At 56.9% G+C, this 24,656-nt stretch overlaps 9 protein-coding genes across 9 annotated transcripts; 3 read left to right on the plus strand and 6 right to left on the minus strand.

Moving 5' to 3' along the window:
• The first annotated feature begins 1,524 nt into the window (after positions 1-1,524).
• On the plus strand, positions 1,525-3,223 carry LY79DRAFT_540960 (Snf7 family protein). The gene is made up of 3 exons (XM_060556906.1): positions 1,525-1,981; positions 2,129-2,492; positions 2,617-3,223. The coding sequence occupies exons 1-3, from the start codon at positions 1,944-1,946 to the stop codon at positions 2,854-2,856; spliced, it is 642 nt and encodes a 213-aa protein (XP_060418514.1). The 5' UTR covers positions 1,525-1,943; the 3' UTR covers positions 2,857-3,223.
• A 110-nt stretch (positions 3,224-3,333) lies between these two features.
• LY79DRAFT_599750 (uncharacterized protein) lies at positions 3,334-7,032 on the minus strand. The gene is made up of 5 exons (XM_060561825.1): positions 6,322-7,032; positions 6,136-6,252; positions 5,803-6,078; positions 3,938-5,745; positions 3,334-3,877 (listed from the first exon to the last, which is right to left on the minus strand). Exons 1-5 carry the CDS (start codon positions 6,535-6,537, stop codon positions 3,709-3,711), a joined length of 2,586 nt encoding a protein of 861 aa, XP_060418515.1. The 5' UTR covers positions 6,538-7,032; the 3' UTR covers positions 3,334-3,708.
• Positions 7,033-7,539: 507 nt separating this feature from the next.
• On the minus strand, positions 7,540-9,294 carry LY79DRAFT_540965 (mitochondrial carrier domain-containing protein). The gene is made up of 4 exons (XM_060556907.1): positions 8,622-9,294; positions 8,113-8,535; positions 7,907-8,059; positions 7,540-7,857 (listed from the first exon to the last, which is right to left on the minus strand). Exons 1-4 carry the CDS (start codon positions 8,893-8,895, stop codon positions 7,631-7,633), a joined length of 1,077 nt encoding a protein of 358 aa, XP_060418516.1. The 5' UTR covers positions 8,896-9,294; the 3' UTR covers positions 7,540-7,630.
• Positions 9,295-11,060: 1,766 nt separating this feature from the next.
• On the minus strand, positions 11,061-11,530 carry LY79DRAFT_666554 (uncharacterized protein; the record flags this gene model as incomplete). Its single annotated transcript, XM_060563245.1, has 2 exons — positions 11,061-11,157; positions 11,214-11,530. The coding sequence occupies 2 exons, from the start codon at positions 11,528-11,530 to the stop codon at positions 11,061-11,063; spliced, it is 414 nt and encodes a 137-aa protein (XP_060418517.1).
• A 291-nt stretch (positions 11,531-11,821) lies between these two features.
• Positions 11,822-12,862, plus strand: LY79DRAFT_507257 (50S ribosomal protein L3; the record flags this gene model as incomplete). The annotated part of the gene is made up of 1 exon (XM_060553810.1): positions 11,822-12,862. One exon carries the CDS (start codon positions 11,822-11,824, stop codon positions 12,860-12,862), a length of 1,041 nt encoding a protein of 346 aa, XP_060418518.1.
• A 263-nt stretch (positions 12,863-13,125) lies between these two features.
• Positions 13,126-13,855, minus strand: LY79DRAFT_666556 (cytochrome oxidase complex assembly protein 1-domain-containing protein; the record flags this gene model as incomplete). The annotated part of the gene is made up of 2 exons (XM_060563246.1): positions 13,126-13,610; positions 13,678-13,855. 2 exons carry the CDS (start codon positions 13,853-13,855, stop codon positions 13,126-13,128), a joined length of 663 nt encoding a protein of 220 aa, XP_060418519.1.
• Positions 13,856-14,109: 254 nt separating this feature from the next.
• On the plus strand, positions 14,110-15,635 carry LY79DRAFT_355282 (uncharacterized protein). Its single transcript, XM_060552681.1, has 2 exons — positions 14,110-14,548; positions 14,610-15,635. Exons 1-2 carry the CDS (start codon positions 14,446-14,448, stop codon positions 15,239-15,241), a joined length of 735 nt encoding a protein of 244 aa, XP_060418520.1. The 5' UTR covers positions 14,110-14,445; the 3' UTR covers positions 15,242-15,635.
• LY79DRAFT_666558 (SPX domain-containing protein) lies at positions 15,440-19,055 on the minus strand (the record flags this gene model as incomplete). The annotated part of the gene is made up of 7 exons (XM_060563247.1): positions 15,440-15,622; positions 15,692-17,484; positions 17,540-18,341; positions 18,409-18,459; positions 18,523-18,645; positions 18,889-18,973; positions 19,018-19,055. The coding sequence occupies 7 exons, from the start codon at positions 19,053-19,055 to the stop codon at positions 15,440-15,442; spliced, it is 3,075 nt and encodes a 1,024-aa protein (XP_060418521.1).
• A 3,562-nt stretch (positions 19,056-22,617) lies between these two features.
• LY79DRAFT_656479 (CUE domain-containing protein) lies at positions 22,618-24,364 on the minus strand (the record flags this gene model as incomplete). The annotated part of the gene is made up of 4 exons (XM_060562690.1): positions 24,109-24,364; positions 23,704-24,025; positions 23,114-23,650; positions 22,618-23,054 (listed from the first exon to the last, which is right to left on the minus strand). Exons 1-4 carry the CDS (start codon positions 24,127-24,129, stop codon positions 22,618-22,620), a joined length of 1,317 nt encoding a protein of 438 aa, XP_060418522.1. The 5' UTR covers positions 24,130-24,364.
• Positions 24,365-24,656: the final 292 nt, after the last annotated feature.

Below are 24,656 nucleotides of genomic sequence, written 5' to 3' on the forward strand. Positions count from 1 at the left end.
AAGGGCACTTTTGTTGTCTGTTCTGACCATCCTCAATCCCAATTACATACAACGTTCCACCCTCACCTATAGCACCGGGTGATTAGCGCAGCCTTGTGCCCTTCTATCATTGCCATGGAGTTTAGTCATTGGCGGACCTGCCGTCTGTGAGATTTTGGAGCAGTTCTAGGGAATGACGGAAGATATAGCGCCCACAGGTTGTTCTCCTCCGTCTCAGCCAGGGCGAGTATCACGCAGAGATGACTAAGAAGAGACCAACATGTACAAGCCCGGTATTCCAATTCTCCTTCATAGTTGCCTTGTAGACTTGCGGGAGATCACGCCTGCGTTACTGCGTAATGTGGCAGCGACGAGAACACGGAACTGGCTGTTGACCCGGTTGGCCAGGCAAGTCCACTGCCCGTCTGATGCGATCGATCATCCACTTCACTGTATACATAATCACTTGCCTTGTGTGATTACCGCATTGACGCGCCGGAAAGCGTTGAACTAGTTGAATACTTATGAGGGATGAGAACGAGACATCCGGCCCCCAGGAGCATATAAGCATGCCAATGCCGCAAACAAACCACTTGCACCGGCTGTGACATACCCAGGGCATATTATTCAGAACCATGTTCACAAATGATACTCCTATATGGCCCTGATCTTGCGTTCAATACTATTCTTAAAGTCTATCTAGAGTCGAGTCGAAGGGCTGTCATGGCCGTCTGGGGCTTATAGCACCCCCAAACTGAAAACACTAGCCACCTGATTTCTTATCACCAGTGTCTCTCTGTGATATGAGGCCTATTAAACCTGGTTCGGATGGTTGTGTGTTTTCTTGGAGTTGGTCGTGGCGAAATGAAGTTTATTTCCTAGCAGTCGACGTCACCGTGTAAGTGTTGAATCTTGCCACGCCGATTAACCCTAAACGACCAATCGAGCTGAGCGAGGCCTAAAATGAGCTTGTACCCATCATTCATAGTTTTTGCCGAACCGGGAAGGGTCGCCATACGTTCCTGCCTTTCTTTATCCTACTGCCTTTCACCCCATGTCTCCCACCCAGCCTCGCCAACCACGCTATGCCATACTTCACCCTCAAGGTCCTCCGAATCTAGAACGAGCTTCTCGGCCTACTTATTTCCAAAAGAATAGAGTAGCCATCACCAGCACAGCAGGCGGCCCCTGGGCGTAGGGGTTCAGGTCAAACTGTGTCATGTGGTTGAGTCGCCAAAGTCGATGGTTCGAATCCTACCCGAGTCAACAAAAATATTCCGCACCGGACAGCTTACTCGACGACAAGCTAGCGATGACTTCGACTTCCCGGCATGTGCACCAGAGATGTAGCTCCCACCGGGGAGTGAACTCTTTTGACCCTCTAGATCTAATGATCATGACTTTCTCCTTTTCAACATTTCATGTAGGAAGGGCACCCTAATGCTTCTAGGGACAAAGAGGGAGAATATAAAAGACATTTAATTTAATACAAAAGATTAAGCTATATTTATATTACTAGCTTTTAGGACGTATTCTAGTACTGTCTCTATAGAACGGGTTTGTGACACTGTGATATTGACAGCATGTAGTCGTGATCCTGTTGGCCGGGCAACAGCTCGCTCATACTACTTCCCTCTTATCTTATCTAGAGCCGCACAGCCCCACCTGACCCAGGGGGAAGTGACGATGACGAACTGCCCTCTCTGTCGCATTGTTGCGCCTCGAAACCGAGCCGGAAGATCAGCATCCACGTCCATCTGTTACCGACCTTCGACCAGCGCCCGCCCGACCACCCGTCGCCGAAGACCAGCTCGTTCTAATCGCAACAATCCGTTCGTCGCTAGAATATAACCCCTTGCTTGCGCTACCGGAATCAACATTCTGACCCTCCCACGAGAGGCATCGCCGTTCCAACCTGTATCCCCCCGCGTCCTCCCCCCTCTTCCGTCCCTGAATCATTTAACATGGGCGGCAACGCGAGTAAAGTCACTGCCCAGGATAAGTGAGTCTTCTGTACAACCTACCGCTCTCACAACCGTCAGCGCAGCATTGCCATCGGCCATCGACAATGCGAGACACTAAACCTGCTCGAACCCCCCCCCCCCCCACCCCCACTCAACCCGCTAACACCCACCTTCTCAACCCCCAGGGCCATCCTCGATCTCAAACTCCAGCGCGATAAGCTCCACCAGTACCAGCGCCGCATCACCGTTCTCACGGACAAGGAGACGGCCGTCGCCAAGCAGATGCTCGCCAAGGGCGACAAGCCGCGCGCGCTGCTCGCCTTGCGCCGCAAGAAATACCAAGAATCGCTCCTCCAAAAGACGGACGCCCAGCTCGAGCAGCTCGAGAAGCTCACCTCGTCGGTCGAGTTCGCCATGATCCAGAAGGACGTCGTCTTTGGCCTGCAGCAGGGCACCAAGGTCCTCAAGGAGATCCACTCGGAGATGGGCGGCATCGAGCACGTCGAGAAGCTCATGGGCGAGACGGCCGACGCAATCGCGTACCAAAAGGTTTGCCCAATGCCGTCCCGCCCCTCTTATCGCTTTTGTCAATGGGGAACTGGGTGGTGCAGCCCAGCTACCGTTCCAACTGGGAGACATACGATGCTGACGGAAGCTTTTCTCCACCCCACAGGAAGTCAGCGACATGCTCGGTGGTCGCATCTCGGTCCAGGACGAGGAAGAGGTCGAGGACGAGCTAGCCGCGCTCGAGGCCAGCGTCGCCGCCGAAGACGCCGCCCGAAACCAGCCCAGGCAACACAAGCTCCCCACGGTGCCCGACACGGAATTACCGGTGCCGGGGCTGGCAGAAGAGGAAGAAGAGCTGGCGGCGCAACAGCGGGTGCCGACGAGGCAGCCCATGTTGGCCTCGTAGCCGGCCTGTTCACGTCCGTTAGTTTCTCTCCCTGTCACACCATGTCCATTTCTCTGTTTACTATACCCGGTCCTTGGCGGCCGGTGGCGCTTGTTGATTTCCAACGCAAAGCATTCGTAGGGTCCATTTGCATTTTCAAGGAGTTGGGGTTTGGGGCCACGCCAGATTTTCTTTGACTACTTGTTATCTTTTTCCCCATCATCACGCGGGTGTCGATACGACGATAGACAGGAAGGGTGCCGAGATCGTGTTGGTTCTCTTTGCTTTTTTTGGGGGGGGGGCGGGGGGCGGGGGAAGAACGGGTGGCTGTGGATTCTCTTTGGATCACACGGCCGGGTCGTTTCAGGGTGTTCTATTCAGTGGTTAGAACCGCCCCTTAGGAGTTCAATATATGCGGGCCGATGTTCCCCAGAGTGATTACGTTTAGTTCAAGCCAGAGATCAACGAGTGTCACTTCAGTTGAGCCGGGAAGAAAACGGTCGCAATTGCTCAACATGAAGCTGATGCGTACTTTCCATTCCGTTCATAATGCCGTATTCCGTCAAGTAGTCATAGATGGGCTATGCTATCCCTCTACCAAACACAAAATCTGGAGCAATCTTGCTCATCGGCCTTGGGTATCAACGCTACACAGTCCTCCTATATCTTTCTCGGACAAAAGCAAGCCTACCCTGGCTGTCATACGAAGAACCAAGGTCCAGGCTTACCTCCCAGACTAATGAATATTCCCCGCTGATGCTATTCCCTCAAACGCCCTGTAAATGCTGTTGTCCATGCATGGTCCGCCTATTCTCTTCGTAACCTTCAGGTTCAAGTACACTCTTGCAGTCGTGTCGCGTGTCCAATCGTGGTTCACTCAAGCACAATCACGTCGCCGTTTGCGCGTGGCCAATGTCGTTGTGCAGGTGGGTATGAATCAAGCCCCAACGGATCTCTTGCGCTGGGCATCTGCCTCGCGTGTCGATGAACGGCAATGCCGTATGCTCCTTGTGGTGGATGATGTGCATGACGTTCGACTGGCCTACACAGTCCAGAATGTCAGTCTAAGACACAGAGCTTATCGTCAACGTCTATAACTTACGCTCCGCCATATGCAGGCGGCGGAAGGTCGCGCTGTACAACTCTCTCGACCCCGGCTTTGTCGACCCGTTCATATCCGGGCCCATGATATGAAAGGTCAGCGGGGGGCGGTCGTTCAGGACCTCTCACATAAATGGCTTGTCCAGGAATACCGTTCGGCCGGAAGCGAGGCAGATCATTAGTCCGAGAATCATCGAGAGAGGGCCAGGCATGGCTGGCGTACGCTGAAGGTCCAGGCCTAACAACAGTGCGCTCTCTGAGTCGCAGGAAGCCATCCTCTGCCAGCCCATTCCGTGGCTCCATAGGTTGGTTCTCTCGCAAGCGAATGAAGCCTTCGTCCGTTGGAATGGGCCGTTGGGGGTCCAGGCCATCGTCGCGCCGAGGGCGGCGGACGGTGAGTATCTCGACATCAGGGCCGAATCTGTCCCTAACACTTTCCCCGGTGCGGAGATAGACTCTGCCTTGGTGAACATTCTGATCCTCAATCATAATGGGATTGGCCTCTTCTCCCGGGACACTGCTATGACGTCGCTCATACTGGCTATCCTGGTGCAGGATCCTGTCAACACGACCATACGGGATGGCAGAGCCATAGTCCCGTGCTGTGTGATAATCGGCAAGTCGAGGGGCGTCCTGTGGCACATTGTGGTATGTCATCTCAGGGGCGCGAACCCGGTCCTGGTCTACATGCGGAGACCTAGCATGTACGGGATATGTCTGGTGGATCTGAGGCCGATGCAAGGGGTGCGCATCTCGCACAACCGGGCCACGAGGTGGGGAGTTCAAGTGGTATTGCAGATTGTCACCTCTGCGCTCCGTGTACTCCACCATGCCACGGGTATAGCGTGATGGAGGCCGCAGAGGATCAGGCGATCGCGGCTCAATGGAAGGATGCAAGAAGTCTTGCAGATTGTGACTCTCCGGGTTCCCATGGCTCATGGGACCGCGACTGAGAGTGTTGCTAGTTTCATTTACCTTCTGCGTTGGAAGACCCAACGGCATGTGCTGGGAATGCGTGGGCCATGACCGTGCTGCATAAGGACCATCTATATGGTGCCTATCCTCATGGAAGTCGCCGCTGGACTTTCCAGAGAGAAGCCGCGGTTGCGGAAGCGGATGGCCGCCATCATTCACGGGAGCTCTGTTCTCACCAGGTGCAACAGGTCGGCTCTGGGGGTATGAGCCGTGACTGGCGGAACTGTCCGCCATGCCTGGATGGTCCGGAGGACCGCCGGGCGCTCTCTGCCGCTGCATAGCGTTGTCCCAAGCAGCATCTCTAGCAGCCTCGTATCGGCTGAAGTTACGCTCACGGTGCTTAGCACGTTTGCATGCCCTCTTGGCGACTCTCCTAGATGTTCCGGGCGTCACATGGGGCACCGGGGATCCTGGATGAGACAACAACGCTGTTGACAAACGTTTGCGGCTGTTGGTGATACTCTGGGGTGGGACTGACGCCAACGCCCTCCCGCCAGTGTTATGAGGCCTGTCAGTGAGTATCTCTAATGATTCGGAGTCGGGCTCCTCGCCTGAGTCCTCATCATCGGAGTCGTCAGAGAGCACCACGACTTCGCGAAGGATTTCGTCAAGTTGGTTCCGGCCATTCTCGTCATCGCCTCGCCACTTGACGAGGATGTCCAAGCAGAGCTGCTCGGTGGCTCTTCTGGCGTTGTGCCAGGTTGTCTCCCTAAGAAGCTCGTCATATCTGGTATGGTTGTGCCGAATGTGCGCCAGGACCGCCAACTGCACTCGCCGCGAGAGAGAAAGATCTTGCTGGAGTCCTACGACCGGGTCGCCTTTGAACTGTTTCCCCTGTTATGATATGTTAGCATTCCTGGTCTTCCACGCTTCTTCCGTGGATCCACAAACTTTCTGGAAGGCATGATCGATGATTTGTTGTCGATCAGTATTCGGGATCCGGGGGAAAAGCTCGCGCAGGGCAGCGTCCGCCTGTTTGTCGATTTCGTGTTGGTTATCGGGGATTTTCTCGACCAGCCCCCCGTCACCTTGGCCGATGAGTTCGGGTACGTAAATGTCAGTCAAGCCAAGCTCCGCCAAGGCCCGGTCCACAATGCTTTCACGAATGTGGTAGCCGACTCGGTGGATTTGTAGGCTCAGGTCCGACGCGTCCTTCTTGGCTTTTGTCTGTATTTAGGTCTGGTGAGCCACTACGCCCACTCCACAGTGGCAGAGCTGCCTTACCACAATGTATACCGACGCGCCCAACTCTCTCGAGATGTCCTGGCATCGCTCGGTCAGTTCAGGGTTCCCGATGGGAATATACCGCATGCCGGGAGGCGGATCCGTGTTCGTGGTGTTCTGGTTGACGAATGGTTAGTTAGTCCAACGACCGGCACACGCCGGCAGAATCCCGCCCTGTAGGCGTACCTCGAGAAGCAGCGGCTTCTTCCTCTCCTTGTTCTCGATGAACTCGAAATACGTTTGGTGTTTGTTGCTGACAATCGCGTTGACCGGTTTCGCGGCGACAAGTCCCGGCGGCAGCGGCGCGCTGCGGTCGATGGGCTTGCTGACCTTGCCAGCCTTCTTGTGCCGATCCTTGGCCGTACCGCGAGGGCCCGGCTGTGTCCGTTTTTCTTTCCCCATGTCTGATGACTCCCTTTGTGATCAGCTTACCATGGTGATTGAAGACCGGAAATCCTTTGGCCTGCCCGTCTTCCTTTGCAAGAACCACAAAGAAAGAAGGACAAAAAAAAAAGTCGATAAACGACAGTTAGTGAGAATGACGACGATTGATGTCTTGCACTGAAGCCAACACAAGATGGTGGTCAAGTCAAGTACGTCAGGCCGGATATGGCGCGTCTCTGGGAGTAGCACCTTTCTGGGAGAAGGGGTTGACGTCAACAAGCGCGGGACTTGCTGCCGTGCAAGGAGGAAGGAAAGCAGTAGTCACGCAGGATGTAGTAGACAAGGAAGAAAGTTCAAATGCCCGGGCGGAGGAGACTTGAATCTTGCGACCCGTCAAACATGTGCGGCAAGAGCTTGTAGCACTTGGAGGAAAGGCGCGCGGGCGATGCTCGGATGCAGAATGCTTGAGAGCATAAGGTCACAAGTCACGACTGGACGCTGGGCTGACTGAGTGAAGCAGGAAATGAATGACATGCAAAGTCGCCCAACGAGGTCGGGTCGCAACCCAGGTAGAGCATTCGGTTGGTTTATCACCACGTGACGATAGTGGCGGGGCTTATGTACACTACTTAGGTACCTGGCAGGCAGACAAGCGCAGGTTGGCAGGGGCCAGCATTTGGCAACATCGTGTCAAATGTAGGTAGTGTAGCAAGATGCTAGCCTAAGCTTTGCTTTAGATACGAGAAGAGCTGGGGTGACCGGGATCTGTTTTAATTGCAAACCTTATAGATGTGAGTGCTCACTTAGACGTCCAATCCGTCCGTCGATACGTCAAAGAGGCTTACTTGTCATGGTATCTACAGCATGCACGGCCTGTGGAACAGCATGGGGTCACCTGCAAGCTAGATTCTGGCGGTTTTCGGATTGTGATTGATTGATTGAGTGTAGTCGATCTCAAACAACTAAGGTCTGTACGTGTTCTCGTTCCGTGCTCCCACTAAACTGCTTGGTGGTGTCCATCCCCACCTAGTAAAAAAAAAAAAAAAACGCCGTCCAACTCAGGTCGGCCGTTGAAGGTGCCGACGAGGCACACCGACAAGTATCTCGTTAATTACGCAATTCCTGAGTTATCATCCAGTGAATTGACATGCTTCTTCATGAATTCGAAAACCGAGAAAAAGATGGCGTTCACGGCGCAAGAGCGTCCCATGGATACTCCGAGCCCGCGGTACATGTGCCGTTTAAAGAATTCAATTTTTGGGGGAGGCTCGACCTGTTGCCCCTTGGAGTACAAGAGAGAGTTTCGTTGGTAAATGCTCTTTGCCGAATCGATGGGGTCTGCCAGAGTCAGCGTTTGTCATGGACGGGGTATGATGCGAATTCTTACAGATCATTGCCCAGGATACTATCCCGCAAAGACCCCCAGAGATGACAACGGATAGCTTGTTCGTCGTTGGATGATCGCCGCCAAAAGTGGTCCCGAGCTGCTTCCCGCTCTCGTAGACCATGAAGTATATGGCCGTGCCCAGCGTATCTCGCACTAAATCGGTCAGCTAAGGGCTTTGATGGGGTTGTACGCCTGGGCAGACTTACACAAGTGCAAGTTGAAGCCAGTGTAGAGCCCCAAAGCACCCCTGTGGCGGATGATGTTTCGCATGGTTTTGAAAGTGCCCTTGTTCTGGTAGCTGGCGGCGACTTGGTGGCCGTTGGTGGCGCGGCAGTTGGCTTCCTTGAGCTTCTGCTGGTCCGACAGCAGTACAGACACTTGCGCGCTGAGCTTTGTCAACTCAAACGGGCAGGCGAGAACCGTAATGCACGAGCCGGCCGTGGCACCGGCGGCTCCAAAGCAGGCAATCGAGTAAAGGTTGGGATACGTGCCCTTCTCGTTGACGTGCTGCAGCACGTCGAAGCCCAGGGCGTTTTTTATCCAGCCGGAATAGCTGTACTTGGCGCGCTGGTAGATCGAAAAGGACATTGTTCGCACAAGGGTGATGCTGGCCATCGGGGCGAGCACGCCTACAGAAGGGCAAAAGAAGGTTAGCGATGCAGTCAACACTTTGGGCGTGGTGAGGGGTCGCGGATGCTAGGGAGGTGCCCCTTACCCCGAAAGAAGCCTCTCAGCTTCTCGGTGCGGTACGTGTGCCTCACGCAGTCGAGGAAGCCATCGTATCGGTAAGTCTGCATTCGCGTCTTTACGCTATCGAGGGGGAAGGCGACGACGGTGGAAAACATGCTCGAGGTGCTTGCGGCGATCTCGGTGCGGTACCGCTTGACCAGCCTCTGTGGGCGCTCTCCCTGAGCTCGAGGCATGATCGCAGTCGGTTGGCGGGCCGGAACATGGTGTCTTGGGTGATATTCGGCTTCTGTCGCTGGCATGCTTCTAGCAATGGCGATGTGGCAGCGCCTTCAGACGGTGATCTCAAGAGGGAGATCAAGGTCTTTCAGCGCGATCGCGATACGGCCTTTTGCCAGTTGGGGGGAAGGTCCATCCAGACCACCACAGGTGGCGGTTGTTTTGGACGACAAACGGGCTGTCCGAGGTTCGCGAGGTTCGAGAGGCGGGCGAGGAGATGATAGTGATGACGAGTCGAGTGGTCAGATTGCAGGCACAGAGAGCGGTTTTACGGTGGTCTGGGGAATCGAGAGCTGAACCCCCGGGGAATTGACGCTGTTGTGCCCGCTAACCATCAAGATTTGCGGGTTAAGTTGAAGGAAAGAAGATGGGGATTGTTGGAGGCGTTGGCGTGGACTACTTCTACCGTGAGTGGATTGCGGGGTTAGTAGTGGCAGTGGGAATTACACTACCTCCTAGGTAGGTAGGTAGTAGGTATCTACAGCTGTGGAATGGCACCTACTTACCTATTAGGTACATCCGCATCATAGAAACGGCTCAAGGTCAGGCCAGCTACGATTCGGTTACAGCATCCCACCCTGTCTTTGGCCTAACCCCCCTCGTTGCCGGACGATGTACCGGCACTTTGAGGGTTGTGCCAAGCGTCTGTCCAGACAGCAGGGCCAGCTCTTTCGATAATGGTGCGGAAAGCTGCAGCTGGGAGGCCCCCTTATGCCCCACTCAATGACCAGTAGGTAGTAGCACGACTCTAGCAGCGGCCATACACTCTAAGTGTGTACGGAGTAAATATCTGTACAATATAAAGCAAGTTCAGAGAGTCCATTGAAACGGGAAGGGGCCCAGTTGGGATCTCCAGCGATTCTGCGCCTGTCATTCGTCCCTGCGGTAGCGGCCGCTAACACTAAACCGCCCGGAAACCCCTCACTGGGCTGTCGCACCTGCTGGCAATTCACCGTCACAAGCCAGAGACGCATCCCAAGTGGATTTCCGCCATCTCGACATCTGTCTCTTTCCCTCGCCCGCTTAAATGCATCATGCACTTATCAAACGGAGTCTCAGCCGATGACCTTACGACAACGGCGGGTCAGTTTCACGGAGGTGGAAGCACGGTTTGTTTCCGAAATGCATATTTTGGGAATGTGAGGGATGAGATCCGTTCCGAACCACTATTTTTGTCCACACCGGCCAAGGGGCCCGATGTGGTTCTGCTGGTCGACCCTTGGCTCCGACACGGACACGGGGGTTCGCCTAAACTCTCCTCTGCCCTCAGTCTTCTCCAAATCCTCTCTACAGAATCCAACGTGACTAACCTGAGTACCTCTGGTTGCGCAAGTAATTAGTATGTGTTGGCCCTCTCAACCTTTGGGGCACGACTCCTGCACCATGTGCTACAACGTCGTTTTCTCCAACCACTCCCTGTTGAGTGCTACAGTCTAACTTCCATCGGGTGCCTTGAGAGACCGTTCCGCATCAAGAGTCAGACAAAAGCTCAGGAAAAGCAACAATCGGCGTTCAAACGGGCGCCAGCAGCGCTTCACCGGGCTACTCGTCGGCCATGCAACCATTAATAAGAGCCATATCCGGTTGTGCCAGACATTGCTCCCTCCTCAGAAACCCGTTCGACGGGCTCTTGATAGGCTGCTACCGTACAATTCGTAGACACAGACCGCCAACCTGACCAAAGGTGAGCCGTTTTTGCACTTGCTGACCCCACGTATCTGCAGATCGCTCAACTACTAGCCGTAGCATAGCGATCTTCTCCAGAGAAGCCAATTCCCTCCAATGAGTTACCCTCGGATGTGAGAGACAATCGGGCACTGCTAGGCCGTCGCGGCTGGGCCCATTGTGTTCCGCTCCATCTGGTCATCTCTCTCCGCCCCTGGCGCCACAACAAGCCTCGATGCGTGGTATCTGGGTCGACGACCCCTTCTCGGCGCGCGGAAGGAGATGCCGAGGTCCCAGAGCCGGAGCAAAAGGGGAACAATATGCATGACTTCGCCACGTCGGCGAGCTCAGGCACAGATGCGAGAACTTTATACCTGGATCTCGGGAGAAGTAGCCTCGAAGAACCAAAAAGTTACCAACCCGCCCATCGCATTAGTAGCCTTTCAGCACAGAGACCTAGATGAAGCAGAAATCCCAAGTCCAGCTTGTGGTTACACAGACCAGGCAGGGGTTTACCGCAACTTCACCTCAGTCGGATGCCCATCGTCTTATTCAACATGGCCACCGTCATGTCATAGTGATTAAACGCCGTGGACGTGATCTGCTTGTCCTCCTCATAGCTGGAACCAACACAGTCAGCATTTCATCGTACGTCCCGCACGGAACGATAGCTCACAGTGTCTTGCCCTTCATCTCCTCAGCCTTGCGGTAGATAATTTTCCACGGCGCCAGCTTTTGCCGCTCGTGCGCCATGCGGATGAGGTTCTTGAGGATCTTGTGCTCAAGCCCGGCCTCACGCGCCGCCGCCTGCAGGAACCACATGGTCCGCTTGTATTCCTCCTTGTCCCAGGAAGCCTCCTTTTCCCGGAACGCCGCCCGCAGCTGGTCGCGGACAATGTACCTGTATGGCGATGCGAATTGGACTGCTCGGAGGAGCTCGCGATATAGGTGCCTGTATGCATGAATCTTCTCAACGTGGTGTATAGACGACATTTTGTCGGTTGAATCCTATGTTTGGTTGAAGGAAACTCCTATTTGAGAAAAAAATTGTAGATCTTGATAGCAAGTCGGTTCAGTCTCAAATGAGAAGAGCCTGGTTTGAGCTCCTGAGAAGCTCGGCGACCAGATCAATCCCGGTTGGTGCACGGGCCACGGAGAGATTTCCACCCCAGGCACGGCTCGTCCGACCTCATCCCAAAAAATTCCATCCCGAACGAACGCAGCCAGCACGCCGACCGGTCCCCTCAACCTCACCACGCCGCCCCAAACCCGGTCATTCACACCATGGCGCCCCGACTGCCCCCGAGCTGCCTCCAGCTCCTCCGATCGTCGACGACAGCCAATGCCTGCGCCGCCAGCAACGCCTCCGTCCTCTCCGGTCCCCGCCTCCACCTCCTCCCTTTCACCGCGAAGCGCGGCGTCAAATACGGCTGGTCCACGCTCCCCAAGCGCAGCAAGCCCGGCCGTTTCAACCAGACGACCGCGGGCCTGCCCGCCCTCACCACCGGTCCCGCTGCCGCCCTCGCACGCCGCGAGAATACGACGCCCCTGAGGACCGGCGTGCTCGCTATTAAGAAGGGCATGACGGCCGTCTACTACGGCAAGAAGCGCGTCCCCTGCACCGTCCTCCAGCTCGATCAGGTTCAGGTCATCGCCAATAAGACGCGGTCGAAGAACGGCTACTGGGCCGTTCAGATCGGTGCGGGATCCAAGGAGCCCCGCAACGTTGAGCGCCCGCTGCTGGGTTACTACGAGGCCAAGGGCATCGCGCCCAAGCGCCACCTCGCCGAGTTCAAGGTTCGATCCGAGGAGGGCCTGCTGCCTGTCGGCGTCCAGCTGTTCCCAGACTGGTTCCAGACGGGCCAGTACGTCGACGTCCGGTCCAACAGCCGCGGCATGGGTTTCGCTGGAGGTATGAAGCGTCACGGCTTCGCGGGTCAGGAGGCGTCCCACGGTAACTCGCTCAACCACCGCACCATCGGTACCACCGGTCCCTCGCAGGGTTCCGGATCCAGAGTCCTCCCCGGCAAGAAGATGCCCGGGCGCATGGGTAACGAGCGCGTCACAGTGCAGAACCTGACGGTGCTCAAGGTGGACAACGAGCTGGGCGTCGTCCTCGTCAAGGGCGCCGTCGGCGGGCCCAAGAACTGCATTGTGCAGCTGCAGGACGCCAAGAAGCGCAAGCCCCCGGCGCTGCCTTACCGGCAGGAGAAGCTGAAGGAGCTCTTGGAGAGCAACAAGGACGCCGATGCGAGACTGCAGGAGGCTAGAGAGAGGCACTTGGAGCTGAAGAAGCAGAGGAGAGAAACGGCGGAGTTTGTATAAATGGTGCCCTGGCACACCTCCCCTTTTTTGTTGCTCCCGTCGTTGTTTACGAAAGTCCGTGTACTATACATGTTGTACATTTACCATCACCACCACCCCGTACGAGAGGCGTATAGCGCCAAGGGCTGTCATCTCGCCCAAATCACAAACCCAATGACCACCATGCGTGCCTTGTATGCTGTGTGCCTCGAGGCCCCCCGTCCAGCGAACCTCGCCCTCAAAGTGATGCATGTCCTCCGTGCCGACGGGAAGGGCCAGGCGCCTTACTTGAGACTCACCTGTCTGAACCCCCTCGTCGCAGCCGCCGCGGGCGGCTCATCTGCCTCGTCATCCAGTCCGTCCGCCACGATGCCGTTGAACGGATCCGAGCCGTCGAGCAGGTCGATCTTGCGCCCGTCGGGCGTCTCCAGGCTCCACTCTGTCGTCTCAAATAGACCCTTGTGCGAGGTGCGGTAGCTTGCGAAGCGCATCAGCGCCTCGCCGCGCGAGCCCTTGACGCTGAAGGCGATGTTGATGCGCCCGTGCAGCTGGTTCATCTCGCCCGAGATCCAGGGGATCTGGTGCTTGAACTGAACCTCGTCGCCCAGCAGCTCGCGCGCCCGGGGCGAGGTCCGCAGCGCGTACAGCGTCGAGGCGATGACGGGGGACGACGACTTTTGGTAGTTGAAGATTGCGACGCTGCAGGCGGCGATGACGGCGGCGAAGAGCGGGAGCGTGCGGGACCAGCGGAAGGTGATTTGGTTGAGGTCTGAACGCGAGCGCGGTTAGCCAAAGGATCAGGAGACGTATTAGGGGAAAGGCGAAAGGCATCTCACCTGGGAGTTCTCGGTCAGCGCGCCGCTCCATCAGCGGTCCCGACCCGGGCTTCGGCGCCGCGGTCGCCCATCTCCGCTGCGTCTGCGCTCTGAGCTGCTGCTGCTGCTGCTGCGTCTGCCGTGCGGCAGCGCTCCGTAGCGAGGAGGTCAGTCTCCTTGTGATGGTTCTTGAAAGCATGCTCGGGATATCGACGTCGGTCTCGGACGCTCGTCGAAGGAGTTCGGTCGTGTGCACGCGCGCGCGTGTGTGTGTGTGGCAGCGGTGTAAGTCGTGGTATGTCAATGGCTCAGCAAATTCTCGGGATGCTCCGAATCAGATAATGAAGTTCGGTCGTCGGTCGGTCTCGGAGGGCGGGCCTAGCTCCTCGCATAAAAAAAACCCGGGGGCCCTTGCGGCGTACCTACTACCTATGTATACAGCGCCGGCAGCCCCCGTAGGGAAGAGGGGGGTAAAAAGTCCCTGCTGAGCTTCTGGCCAATCGTTGAGCCTGGTGATCCAGCATGGCCAGCTGGCGCCCGCGTCATAAGGCTGAGCGAGCTGCCACGCTCTCCTCTCTTCGAGCTTCCACCGAACATAGGTACCTACTGACCTACCCTAACCACGTGCGAAATGTGACCTGCTTGACTCCTCTCAACCTGCGACCCAAGAGGTTCTGCTGTTCGCAAACACAGATCTCTTTAATCAAACACCGGCGGTTTTGAATTTCGTACCGCGACGTCAAGAACCCCTACGTCAAGAACCCCGACGTCAAGAACCCCGACGCCCAGATGGCAGCACCCAGGGGCGCAGCGGCCCGCCTGCGGCGAACATTCCACTATCCCACGGACGACGACTCCGCAGACTCCCAGCCCGATGTCATGGACGAAGAAGGTAGAACCACCCGTTTATTGCCGTGTACGCGTCCCTTCACAACTGCTGACGCCTGTGCCAGAACAAGAAGTCATCATCCAGCGCCTCGCAGACGAAAACGCCGCCCGGAACGCTCAGTTCAACACCTTCCTCCTCGCCCTCCCCCTTCTGACGACGATCCCCTACCTTATCTCGCTCTTCCGCCTTTCCGCGCCTTTGACTTCCCTGCTGTCAATCACGTCTCTCCTCTCGACTGCCTTCCTTCTGCACACACAGCCCCCGGATGTCACTGGCATCGCCCTCCTCGACGCCTGGTCCCACCCCAAGACACCGCGCGCCAGCCCCTCCTCCTCTCTCGCCTCTTCGACCTCGTCCATCTCGGGGGCGTCGTCGTCGTCGTCGTCGTCGTCGTCATATCAGCCAGTTCGGACCCCGGGCCGGACGAGGCGCAGGAGAAGCTCCTTCTCAGTCGTAAAGGACCAGAAGTCACCACTGGAGACGTACCTGCCCTACCTCAACCTGGGTCTCTGCGCCGTGCTCGTGCTTACGGGCTTCGTGACGAGGTCAGGCGAGAGACATGCGCTCGGCCACGTCGGTCTGGGAAACTTGCCGGCCATCGTGTACGTCGTGACCCTTATCGCCAAGGTCGTCATGGGCAGTGTGGATCCGGAGAAGGAGTTGGCCGCGCTCAAGTACGACTTGAAGGGCGCGTGAGGTTTACCGAGGCGGTTCTTTTGGTCTTTGTGTATCACGGGGACGGAAAAGGGTTGCTTTTACGACTTTATGCCAGAATGACGACATTATTACTTGAATGCTGCGTAAACATTGGGTGTGTTGGGTATTTCGGGGCAAGACTTGTGATTCACGAGAGTGCCCAAGTTTATCTACAATTGCCCGTATGGAATTATCACTCTACACATCTATAGATTCGTTGAACCGCAAAACACCATGGCTTCTGAGGACGCCGTCCACCCCCTTGGGCAGCCGCGGGAACGGGTCTGTCAGAGAATGTGTCGTTGAAGGCTCCAGCGACTTGTCTGTGACGAGCGCGAGGCCGTGTGACTTGATCGCGTCCACCAAAGCGGGAACCATGTCCTGTCATGATAGGTAAGCACGGATGGGCGCACTGGGCGGGGGGGGGGGGGGGGGGGGGGGGTGACTTACGAGCAGACGCGAGCAGCAGATGAGGCCCATGAAGTTGTTGCCCTGCGCGATCCTGACCGCCTCCTTGATCGAAGCAGACCGGCGACCGTGGCTCTGGATCACGTCCGGCGGCGCCATGACATCCTCCCGGCCGAGGTCGTTGCAGAGAAAAACGGGGAAGTTGGGCTGCTTCCAGTTGAGCGCCGTGCACATGCTCGGGTTGTACGAGCTGAAAACCACAGAGCGGACCGACTCGAGAGACTGGGCTCTCTGGGCGCGGGCGTGGTCGAACACGATGGTGAGAAGGGAGTCGACAAAGGTGTTGAGGTCCAGCGACGGGCCGAGACCGATGGCCCGCTCCTCCTCCAGCGACGGGTAGAGGATCTGGATGTTAACATGCATGCCGTGCGGCAGTAGGGCCAGCGCCTCGTTGAGGGGGATACCTGCTGTGGCCAGGACCCGATGGACGTCGGCAATTTCGTCCAGAGGTCTTGACGGTAATGAAGACAGCTCCGCGCGGCTGGGACTCTTTGACGTGATGGTGTTGAACTGCTCCATTGTCAACCTTGAGATGGGCAGGTCGATGCCTCCGCACGGTATCGTCCACCTCGGCCACAGCACGGGCACGCCATCGCTGGTGTGCTGCACAAAGAGGCGGACAAAGTCGCCAGACAGACTGGAACCCGTCACAAACGTACTGGGGCTCCGGTCGAACTGGCTGGTGGCCTTCCAATATGTCTCAAAGTCCGTGATCTCGAGTGGCTTGCCGTTGAACGGCTTAATGACCTGGGTGTGGAAGCTAATCTGGCCGATGGCACGCAACCTCGGGTCGAAGAGGGGGAGGCAGCACTTGCCGGAGCTGCTGAGAAGCGCCTTGAACGTGTTGGGCAGGGCCACCGTCTTGGCGATGATCTTTGCGCCGTAGGTCGGGAAGACATCGAAATCCAGGGTGAAAGATTCCAGATTGTCGATTTGGAAGGAAACAATGCGGGTGTCTTCTTGGAAAGGTAACATGATGTTCTTCGGGATGAGATCAGACACCTTGGACGAGATGGTGAGACGGGCGGCCGGGTACTTTCCATCGTGGAAGAACACCAGGGGCTGGTCTCCGTCCTCCTCGAAGCTGATCTGGATGACGGTCTTGGTGTCGAGGAAGTTGTGCCCATAACGACGCAGCGGTATTATGGGCGGCGGCAACTCAAGTTCCGGGATGGCGTCCGGGTCGAGGGCCATCGGGTCGGGTCCGGCGCTGGCCATCATCGGCCCCAGGCCTGGCTGCATGATCATGGGGCTTGCTCTGGTCCGCGTGTTGAAAGGAGCCAGCAGCTGCATGCACTGCAGGTGACCTTCCCACGCCGCGTAGTACATTGCTGGGAGGTCCTTTTCGTCAACAATATTCGGGTCTGCTCCGACATCCAGCAGGGTTTGGAGGCAGGGGACGTTGCCCTCGCTTGCCGCGTGGACCAGAGGCGTCCAGCCGTACAGCTTGTCGACCTGATCCAGATCTGCGCCGAAGCTCTTGAGCAACAGCAGGAGCTCGGGCATATGTACCGAGCGGGCAACGAGATGTTGGGGGTAGAGGCCCTCGGCATCGGGAACGATATGCGCTCCATGTTGTAGTAGCATCTCCACGATGGCCAGCGACCCGTGCTCGCAGGCAAGATTCAACGGCACGTGGTCCGCATCGGACACGGGGTCGATGCGAGCGGGCTTGGCCAGCAGACGCTCGACACACTGCAAATGGCCGTGGATGATGGAGTGCACCAATGGTGTGAAGTTGTCGTGGTCGATCATATCTATCGTTTGAGGGTTTGCTAACCGCACGATTAGCAGATACGTCCGAGAATCCGGTTGGCATCCCCATCTTACCGGTGGTGAGGGCATCGAGCATATCCAGGCGTCCATGCATGCTGGCGTAATGCAAGGGAACTCTGCCGTACACGTCGGTGCGGTCGACGGCCACGCCCTTTGCCAGGCCATACTCGAGCACGAACATGTTTCCGTAGATGGCGGCCTGGTGCAGGCAGTTCCGCTCGTTGATATCGTCCTCCGACTGAATGTCCACGAGCCCGGTGTCGAGGAGAACCTGCAAGGTCTCCTTGGGCGCTTCGTGAATCGCTGCGAGAAACGTTCGGGTCATCCTCTCCATCAGCGAAATGTCGGAACTCGAGGACGAACTAGCGGCGGTCCGCATCCGAACTAGCAAGTCCCTCAGTGCCTCGAGGTTCCCTGAGATGACGGTGTCGAGCAGGAGGGTGTCGGCATCGCCCTCGTCGGTCCCGAGCAGATGCTGGCTGCTCACGATGTGGTCGCTGCGGGGCTCGAAGCTGACATTATCTCCCTCGGCCCAGGCCCCTAGTTCTTGCAGGCTGGTTGTCGCCTGGTCGGAGAGCTCGCTGATGACAGTGGCATTGAAGAAGGGCTGGACCTCGACAGCTCTTGAGAGGTAGAGCTCCTTGGTTTTCGACTTTGATGTCTTGTCCCACTTTTTGAGGATTTTGGAAAAGGCGGTCCCGTTGATCTCAACAAACTGCTGCAGCTTATTCAGGTCGCCCGCGAACTGTTGAAAGCCCTCCTCGAGGGTCGTGAACTTGGCTGACCGTCTCGAAACGCCATTGCGAGACTGCAGGACCTTCTTCTTGTCAAGAAGAGTCTTCAGACGGACCTTGAGCTGTAGAGGGGGGTTATGCTTAGTTATGGGGCGAGGCGATGCTTAGCCACAACGGACGAATACATACCTCGGCCTCCTTTTGCAGGTAAAAGGCGTTGACCTTTTCGAGCTCCCTTTCCTGTTCGAGAGTCAGTAAGTATGGTGGGAAGTTCATCGCCCTGACCCATGGTGGGATGCTTACAAGTTGGAAGAAGAACGTGGCCTTGTTGGCCTGGAGAGCAGCCTGGGAATCTATAGATATTGCGGATCGCAGGGGGTCAATCTGTGGGCTCAGCGTGGGTGTGGCCGACAGTTTCTTGATCAGCTAGCAGGCGGGTGTCAGTGGTCAACGCCGCCTATGTTTAGTTCCTGTCATGGGGGCTTCCTCCACCCCCCTTGCGCCCTGATGAGACGGCGTCGGGTACTGAGGTGGCTAAACTCTTGGAGAGCCATTTTCCTTTTTGTGGTTTCCGAAGCCGAGCTTGTGCCCAATGCGGAAGAGAAGCGAGAGGACGGGGAAGGGTGGAGGGCATGGGACCGAGAGGCACGAACTGGGCAGTCAACATACCTTCTTCAGAGCCTTGTAGTTGACGAAACTCGCGGCATACTCGGGGACCTCGAGCTGACGCTTCTGGATCTGCTTGCCGAACTTCCTGTTGAACCGTTAGCGCACGTTCGCACGTTTGCACGTTCGCACTTATAGGAGGCCACTGTGGTGGCCCGGAAGACTGACATTGTGGGCGGGCGCCCGTGGAATCACGGCGTGCAAGTGTTACAGAACACTTGCTAGAGGCAGCAATATCCGAGTTTTGGTGCCGGCGAGTTGTCCAGGTGAGAGGGAGTCTGCAGACGGAAGTGAGAGCTGAATGACGGCGCAGAGGGTCTGCTGAGATGCGTATGCGGCGGCGGCGGCGGCGGCGGCGGCGGCGGCAGGCAAGCAAAGTGGGCAACTCGCACAAGGATGTACTGAGTGACGTGGACTGGCAGCAACGAAGCCTCGAGATGACTGCGTAATGATGAAGAGAGTCGCACGTTGGGTGGGGGGCTGCGTTGTGTGAGCTGCTTAGGCAGTGATCAGTCCTTGAGGAGTCGAGGCGTCCGGCGAACCTTTCTTAGAAATGATCCGAAATACGAAACCTGCAGTAAAGATAGAATTAGAGAGGGTGGACTGCGAGTACAGGGACCAACTCGAGGAAACGGTCGAAGCTGTTGACTGAGTCGGGAAACGGGAGTCCCGAGAAGAGACAGAAATACGGACGAGCCACGGGATATGCCCGCCCTACAGCAAGCCGGCCGCTGGGCCGGCATAGCCATGAAGTACTTGGGGCTCTGGACTCGGAACAGGCATGGTCAAACCATAAACCCCCCTGGAGCGGTATCCATAGAGAGACCAGTGAACAGCGGGCAGAATGGGTTATAGGTGGGGGGTAGGCTGAAGCTATCCCGGATGTGCCTCGGTGCCGACCAGGGTCTGGTAATGGAGAGGGGGTCGGAGCCCATCCTGCTCTCGTAGCATGGGCATGAGCGGGTGCAGCACGTAGTCAAGAGGAATCGAGAGAAGCGGCTACGCGGGGGTAGGGGGAACGATGAATGGATGCGCATACTCGCTCGCAGTGGATGGCATTATGTCATGTAAGCGCGCCAGTTGGTTTTGAGTAGCGTCGGCCAGTTGGTGTATATGGAACTGACTCCGAAGAGAAAGCAGAGCATCATCTGGTCCGAACCAGATCCAGCCACGGGCTAGGCCAGGCAGGGGTTCAGACAGGTTAAAGAACAATACAAGGTTGGGAACCTGGCCTGGCATTGTCCGGGGTGTTGGTTCTGTTTCCTGCCTTGACCGGGAGAGGAGACAAGAGAAGGATATTGGTGAGAATGACAGGTGTTGTGCATGAGAAGGTCGAGCTCGGGATCCAAGAGGGAGAAAGAAGGGCAGCGCAAGGCAACGCAAGGCAAAGCAAAGCATGCAATAAACCAGCAACCACCAGAAAGAAGCCTGGAACGAATCGGAGTAGGTCACGAGAGGTACTAGAGGAACGGTCATGCTTACCGTAGAGAAAAACAGGCAGGTTCAAGCGAAGATTGGCGTCGCTTTTAACATGCTGGACCCGGATAGCCGGCTTGCTATGTATGGGGGGTTGATGCCAATGAGACGGAGTTGGGGTGCGTGTCGTTGTCTGCAGAGAGTGAGGGAGCGAGATGGGCGTGTATACGGGAGATGCAGATTGAAGTTGAATAAGGTACGCCAAGACCAGACAGAGATCGGGCAAGGATGAAGAAGGTTTTCTGCTAACCTTGTCTTGTGATGAATGGTTTGCGGCACGGTGGAAGGGAGGACAATGACAACGGCCCCAGGACCGAGGATGAACTCTGAGTGTGTGACATGCGTAGTAGGTCTGGATGGGCCTGCGGGCAGTCAAACACTGAATAGAGGTCGTGAAATGCAAATGAACGGCAGTACCCTGGGGGGCCGACCACTGCATCAGTCTGTCCAATGGAAGGGTCCCATGACGGCCAGTGGCGGGCCAATTGATACGGAGCCTGTTGCCCGTACCGATCTGCCTGCTGAAGCTGCGCAGGTGCGGGGTACCTTTTTTTCCTGTCACCCTTGCGCCAACAAGCTGGAAAGTTTCCCAATGGAAACGCCAACGTTCAACGTCCTCATCTGGATTCTGCATCTACACCTAGGTACACTAGGATAGGCCCTTGGACTCGACTTTGGACAGTCGACTGCGCCCGGGTCAATGTCACAGCGAGACAACATTACACACACAGGTGCGTCTATTACACCAGAGAGGTTGACCACGTGCGTGTCCTTTGCACGACCTTTCTCCGCGGCCCCCCCCCTTTCTACCCGGCATCTGGCGTGCCCAAATATCTTCTTCAGGCAAACGCACCGTCTCGAGACCAGCTTTGTTTTCACGAATGCAGGCGTCACCTGGCAGGGTATCTCTGCATGCGCGTTGCCCATGGCCGCCCGTGCTATTTCGACCGACCACGTGTACCTCTCGCAGCAGCAACAGCGCACATGTACTTTAGCCTCAAGGAATACCAGTGGAACCCCTCCTACCAGGGTCCCGGATGTGCTTGATTCGCTACCACCCCCCCCCCCCCCCCAAGCCAAGTCTTCAGATGGCTGGCCAATGACGGCTCGCATACCAACCACGTTTTTCTTCTTCTTTCGTGGCATGCCAAGTACGAGGCTGAACCGAGCAGCCAAAAAGTGGAAATTCAAACGCCGCACGCATCCCACGCAAGACCCAACATCTTCCCGCATCATTAGTCTATGACTTGCGCCGCTCTTTTTTCTCGGGATCCAAATATCTAGTCTGCAAGCTCCGCGGGGGCAGGTTGAAATAGACCCGCCTTTCCGTCCTTCGCTTGTTGTTATCTATTGCTGTTCTCTCTCCGGGAAACACGAAGATTCTGCATCCGTTCACCAACTTATCAATTATGCTTTGGAACGATGCTGGGCTGGGCGAAGCGCCGAACGGCGTAATATGCCACCAAACTCACAGAGATGCCGTCCCATTGGGCATATATGCATGGGAGAGAAAAACTGGCCACGGTTCAACAACTCTGGCGGACTACGTAAACCATCTCCGGCAGAAATGACCATACGTTAGTTAGCCAGCTAACTTACTTTGACTGATCAATATTCCATTGACCCACCCCCAAATAAGCAACCTTGCGACGTTCACCACCATCTTGCAAGATTTCATGACTGAACTTGCAGAAACGGCTGGTCCAGCTCCGATGTCCTGCGCCAAGGCGGATTCAGCCGGGAGAGGTGAGCAGAAGAAAAGGAGAGAGAAAAGTTCGCCGTCCAACTACACCCACTAAAAAGGCCGAGGCCCAAATGACATCCGCGCACCTTGTCGGTACCACGCACGACTCGGAGTCGGAGCTGGAGCCGGAGCCGGAGCCGGAGCCGGAGCCTTGGCAAACCGTATCTGCTGATATCAAGATACTTCCTGACGTCGCAGCCATGTACACCCGCCGTCGCGGCTTCTTCACTGTGCCACCGCCTCGCGTCATCCGAAACATCAACCAGCGTCACAGTACCAGCTAGTGGAAAGGAAGAAAAAGAATCAATCTGGATGTCTTGACTACGCTTCCTGTCAAATGAATAGGGGAATCACGAAATCCCAGACCTCCCCAATGCCCTCCCGAGACACCGTCTTGTCAAGCTCGCGCCACGGAGGAGGGGAGGGGGGAAGGGAAGGGGCGTTGGATATCTGAAATGAAAGTAACGTTGGAATACAAAGCCATAGTTTCCTCCCGGTCACGACAACATCGCTCAGTTCTTCTTGGCAGCGGCATCCGCCGGCTCGCCGCCCTTGGACTCAACTAGGCTATCGGCCATGGCCTCGGCGGCGGCTTTCTTCAGCCTCTCGCTGTCCTCCGAGGTGACGTCCTTGGCATCTTTGCTGGAGGCCGCCTTCTCCTTGGCCTCCCTCTCGTCCTCGCTGTCGCCCAGGCTAAAGGGGTCGTTGTCGCTGATGGGGTTAGGGTCGACGGTCGATAGGGGTTGCCACTTGCTAGACTTGGCCTTGGATCCGGACAAGTCTTCGGCGGAGCGCTGGGGCGACGATCCGTACACGTCAATCTCCTCGGTGCCCTCCCGGAAGGCGACCTTGCGGCCGTCATGGGGCTTGGGCGACTTTGAGGGCGGAGGGGGCTTGTAGAGGTCCGGATTGGACAAGGGTCTGCTGTTGTCGCGGAGGGGGGCTGGTTCTGTTGTTAGCACGTGGCTCGCGCTGGTGAAAAGGGGCTCGCCCGAGGGCCTGACGTACTTCCGTCAGCGGCGAACTTCATACCCGCAAAATCGTCGCTCAGAACCTGGGGGTCGGCGTCGTATCTCTCGTAGTCCCCGCTCCGTCGGCTCGACTCCCCGGGCCGTCGGGCGCCGTACTGGCCCTGGGCCTGGCCGGGTCGTTGGCCAGTCTCGTCCTCGTCGCCAAACTCTTCGTCGAATCTTTTCTTCATCGTCGTGATCCAGCTGTTGACCTTGCCCTGCGTCTCGATGAACCCCTTCCTGAGCTTCTCCTGGATCACCGGCAATTCATCCTCGAAGAAGTTAGACTCGCGGCCCTCAGCATTTGGTCGGGGCTCAAGGCCGGTCTGCTGGCGCTGCACGCGGCCGCCGGGGCTCCTGTTGGAAGTCCTGGCCTCGTAGCTGCCAACATTATCGAAATGCTCCGCCAGCTGGCGCGCGTACAGCTCGTCTGCCTCGAGCTGGGACAGCTGGGCGCCGCCCTGGGGGCGTGGGGGCTGCGGAGGTGGCTGCTCGTCGGCCGTCTCGTTCTGGGCCGCATCGGGGTCGGTCATTTCTAGCACACCTACGTCAGTATAAAGCTTGCACCGCCATGGTCACGCAACGTACCCAAGAGGGCGTTGAAGGCCGGGTCGATCTTGCCGCCGCTGGCTCTCAGGACCGCCTTGATGACGGAAATGTCGATGCTGGGGAACGCCTCCTTCAGAATGTCCTCGGTCTTCTGCGTCTCGGTGGAGGGTCGAGGGGGCTTCGGTGGGGGCGCCTCGGCCGCGGTTGTCGAGGACGCCATGGTGGACGAGGTGTTCATGTTGGTAGTGGTGTTCTGGCTGGGAGCCTCGGCGCCAAGCACACCTGTTTCTTGCACGTCTTCGTCGTCAGATAGATCTAGGGGGCGGACTGTGGTGGGAGACTCGGGCGCGCTCGTCTTGCTCTGGAAAGTCACGAAAGAGGCGAAGTGTCAGTTAGGGGGAAATGGCATGAAGTCTGGGTGTTTCGGGACGGGAACATGCATACTGTTTCGTTTGGGGCGGACATGGCTACTACCGTCTTTGATTTATCGCCTCGGCGGTCAATCCGTTGGGAAGGCGTATTGGAAAACTAAGTCGCCAGGAAATGGAAGAGGAGCTTCTGGTCCCTTTTCCCTCAAGGATAGGTAATTTGCCGGCTTCGCGAGATTGTTTCATGCAAGGACGATGGTACACGCGCGCCCGGACGGAGGGGTTAGAGAGCTGGCGAGATGATGGTACCTAAAGTGGGCTGCGAAGCTGATGACGCCGCACCTCCTTTGGGGGGGGGGGGGGGGGGGCACCAGCCGAGCTTAACCTACCTAAGCCACAATCCTAGTCGCCACAGGCGGCGTCAGATGGCAGACGGCGAGGTCCCTGCATAGGCAGGGACGAGTGATGCTGCAGCTGTCACGGGCTGTCAAAAGCTGCCACTAGATGGCAAGAAGTGGTCCCAGTTTGCAACTCGAGGATATCGAGGTCGATGAAGCCACCAGTGAGGCCAATCTGGAGGCCAAATATCCATCTACACCACGAGTGGCCGGTGATGTTGAGATA

Source organism: Colletotrichum navitas (assembly GCF_030913465.1).
Source record: "Colletotrichum navitas strain CBS 125086 chromosome Unknown LY79scaffold_7, whole genome shotgun sequence".
Lineage (NCBI taxonomy): Eukaryota > Fungi > Ascomycota > Sordariomycetes > Glomerellales > Glomerellaceae > Colletotrichum > Colletotrichum navitas.

Coding starts and splice junctions, on each gene's coding strand:
- LY79DRAFT_540960 (XM_060556906.1), top strand. CDS start 1,944: ATGGGCGGCAACGCGAGTAAAGTCACTGCCCAGGATAA. Junction 1,982..2,128: donor AAAGTCACTGCCCAGGATAA/GTGAGTCTTCTG, acceptor CTCAACCCCCAG/GGCCATCCTCGATCTCAAAC. Junction 2,493..2,616: donor ACGCAATCGCGTACCAAAAG/GTTTGCCCAATG, acceptor TCCACCCCACAG/GAAGTCAGCGACATGCTCGG.
- LY79DRAFT_599750 (XM_060561825.1), bottom strand. CDS start 6,537: ATGGGGAAAGAAAAACGGACACAGCCGGGCCCTCGCGGTACGGCCAAG. Junction 6,253..6,321: donor AGAAGCCGCTGCTTCTCGAG/GTACGCCTACAG, acceptor TTCGTCAACCAG/AACACCACGAACACGGATCC. Junction 5,746..5,802: donor TCGATCATGCCTTCCAGAAA/GTTTGTGGATCC, acceptor ATATCATAACAG/GGGAAACAGTTCAAAGGCGA.
- LY79DRAFT_540965 (XM_060556907.1), bottom strand. CDS start 8,895: ATGCCAGCGACAGAAGCCGAATATCACCCAAGACACCATGTTCCGGCC. Junction 8,060..8,112: donor TGGCTTCAACTTGCACTTGT/GTAAGTCTGCCC, acceptor TGACCGATTTAG/TGCGAGATACGCTGGGCACG. Junction 7,858..7,906: donor AGTATCCTGGGCAATGATCT/GTAAGAATTCGC, acceptor TGACTCTGGCAG/ACCCCATCGATTCGGCAAAG.
- LY79DRAFT_355282 (XM_060552681.1), top strand. CDS start 14,446: ATGGCAGCACCCAGGGGCGCAGCGGCCCGCCTGCGGCGAACATTCCAC. Junction 14,549..14,609: donor CGATGTCATGGACGAAGAAG/GTAGAACCACCC, acceptor CGCCTGTGCCAG/AACAAGAAGTCATCATCCAG.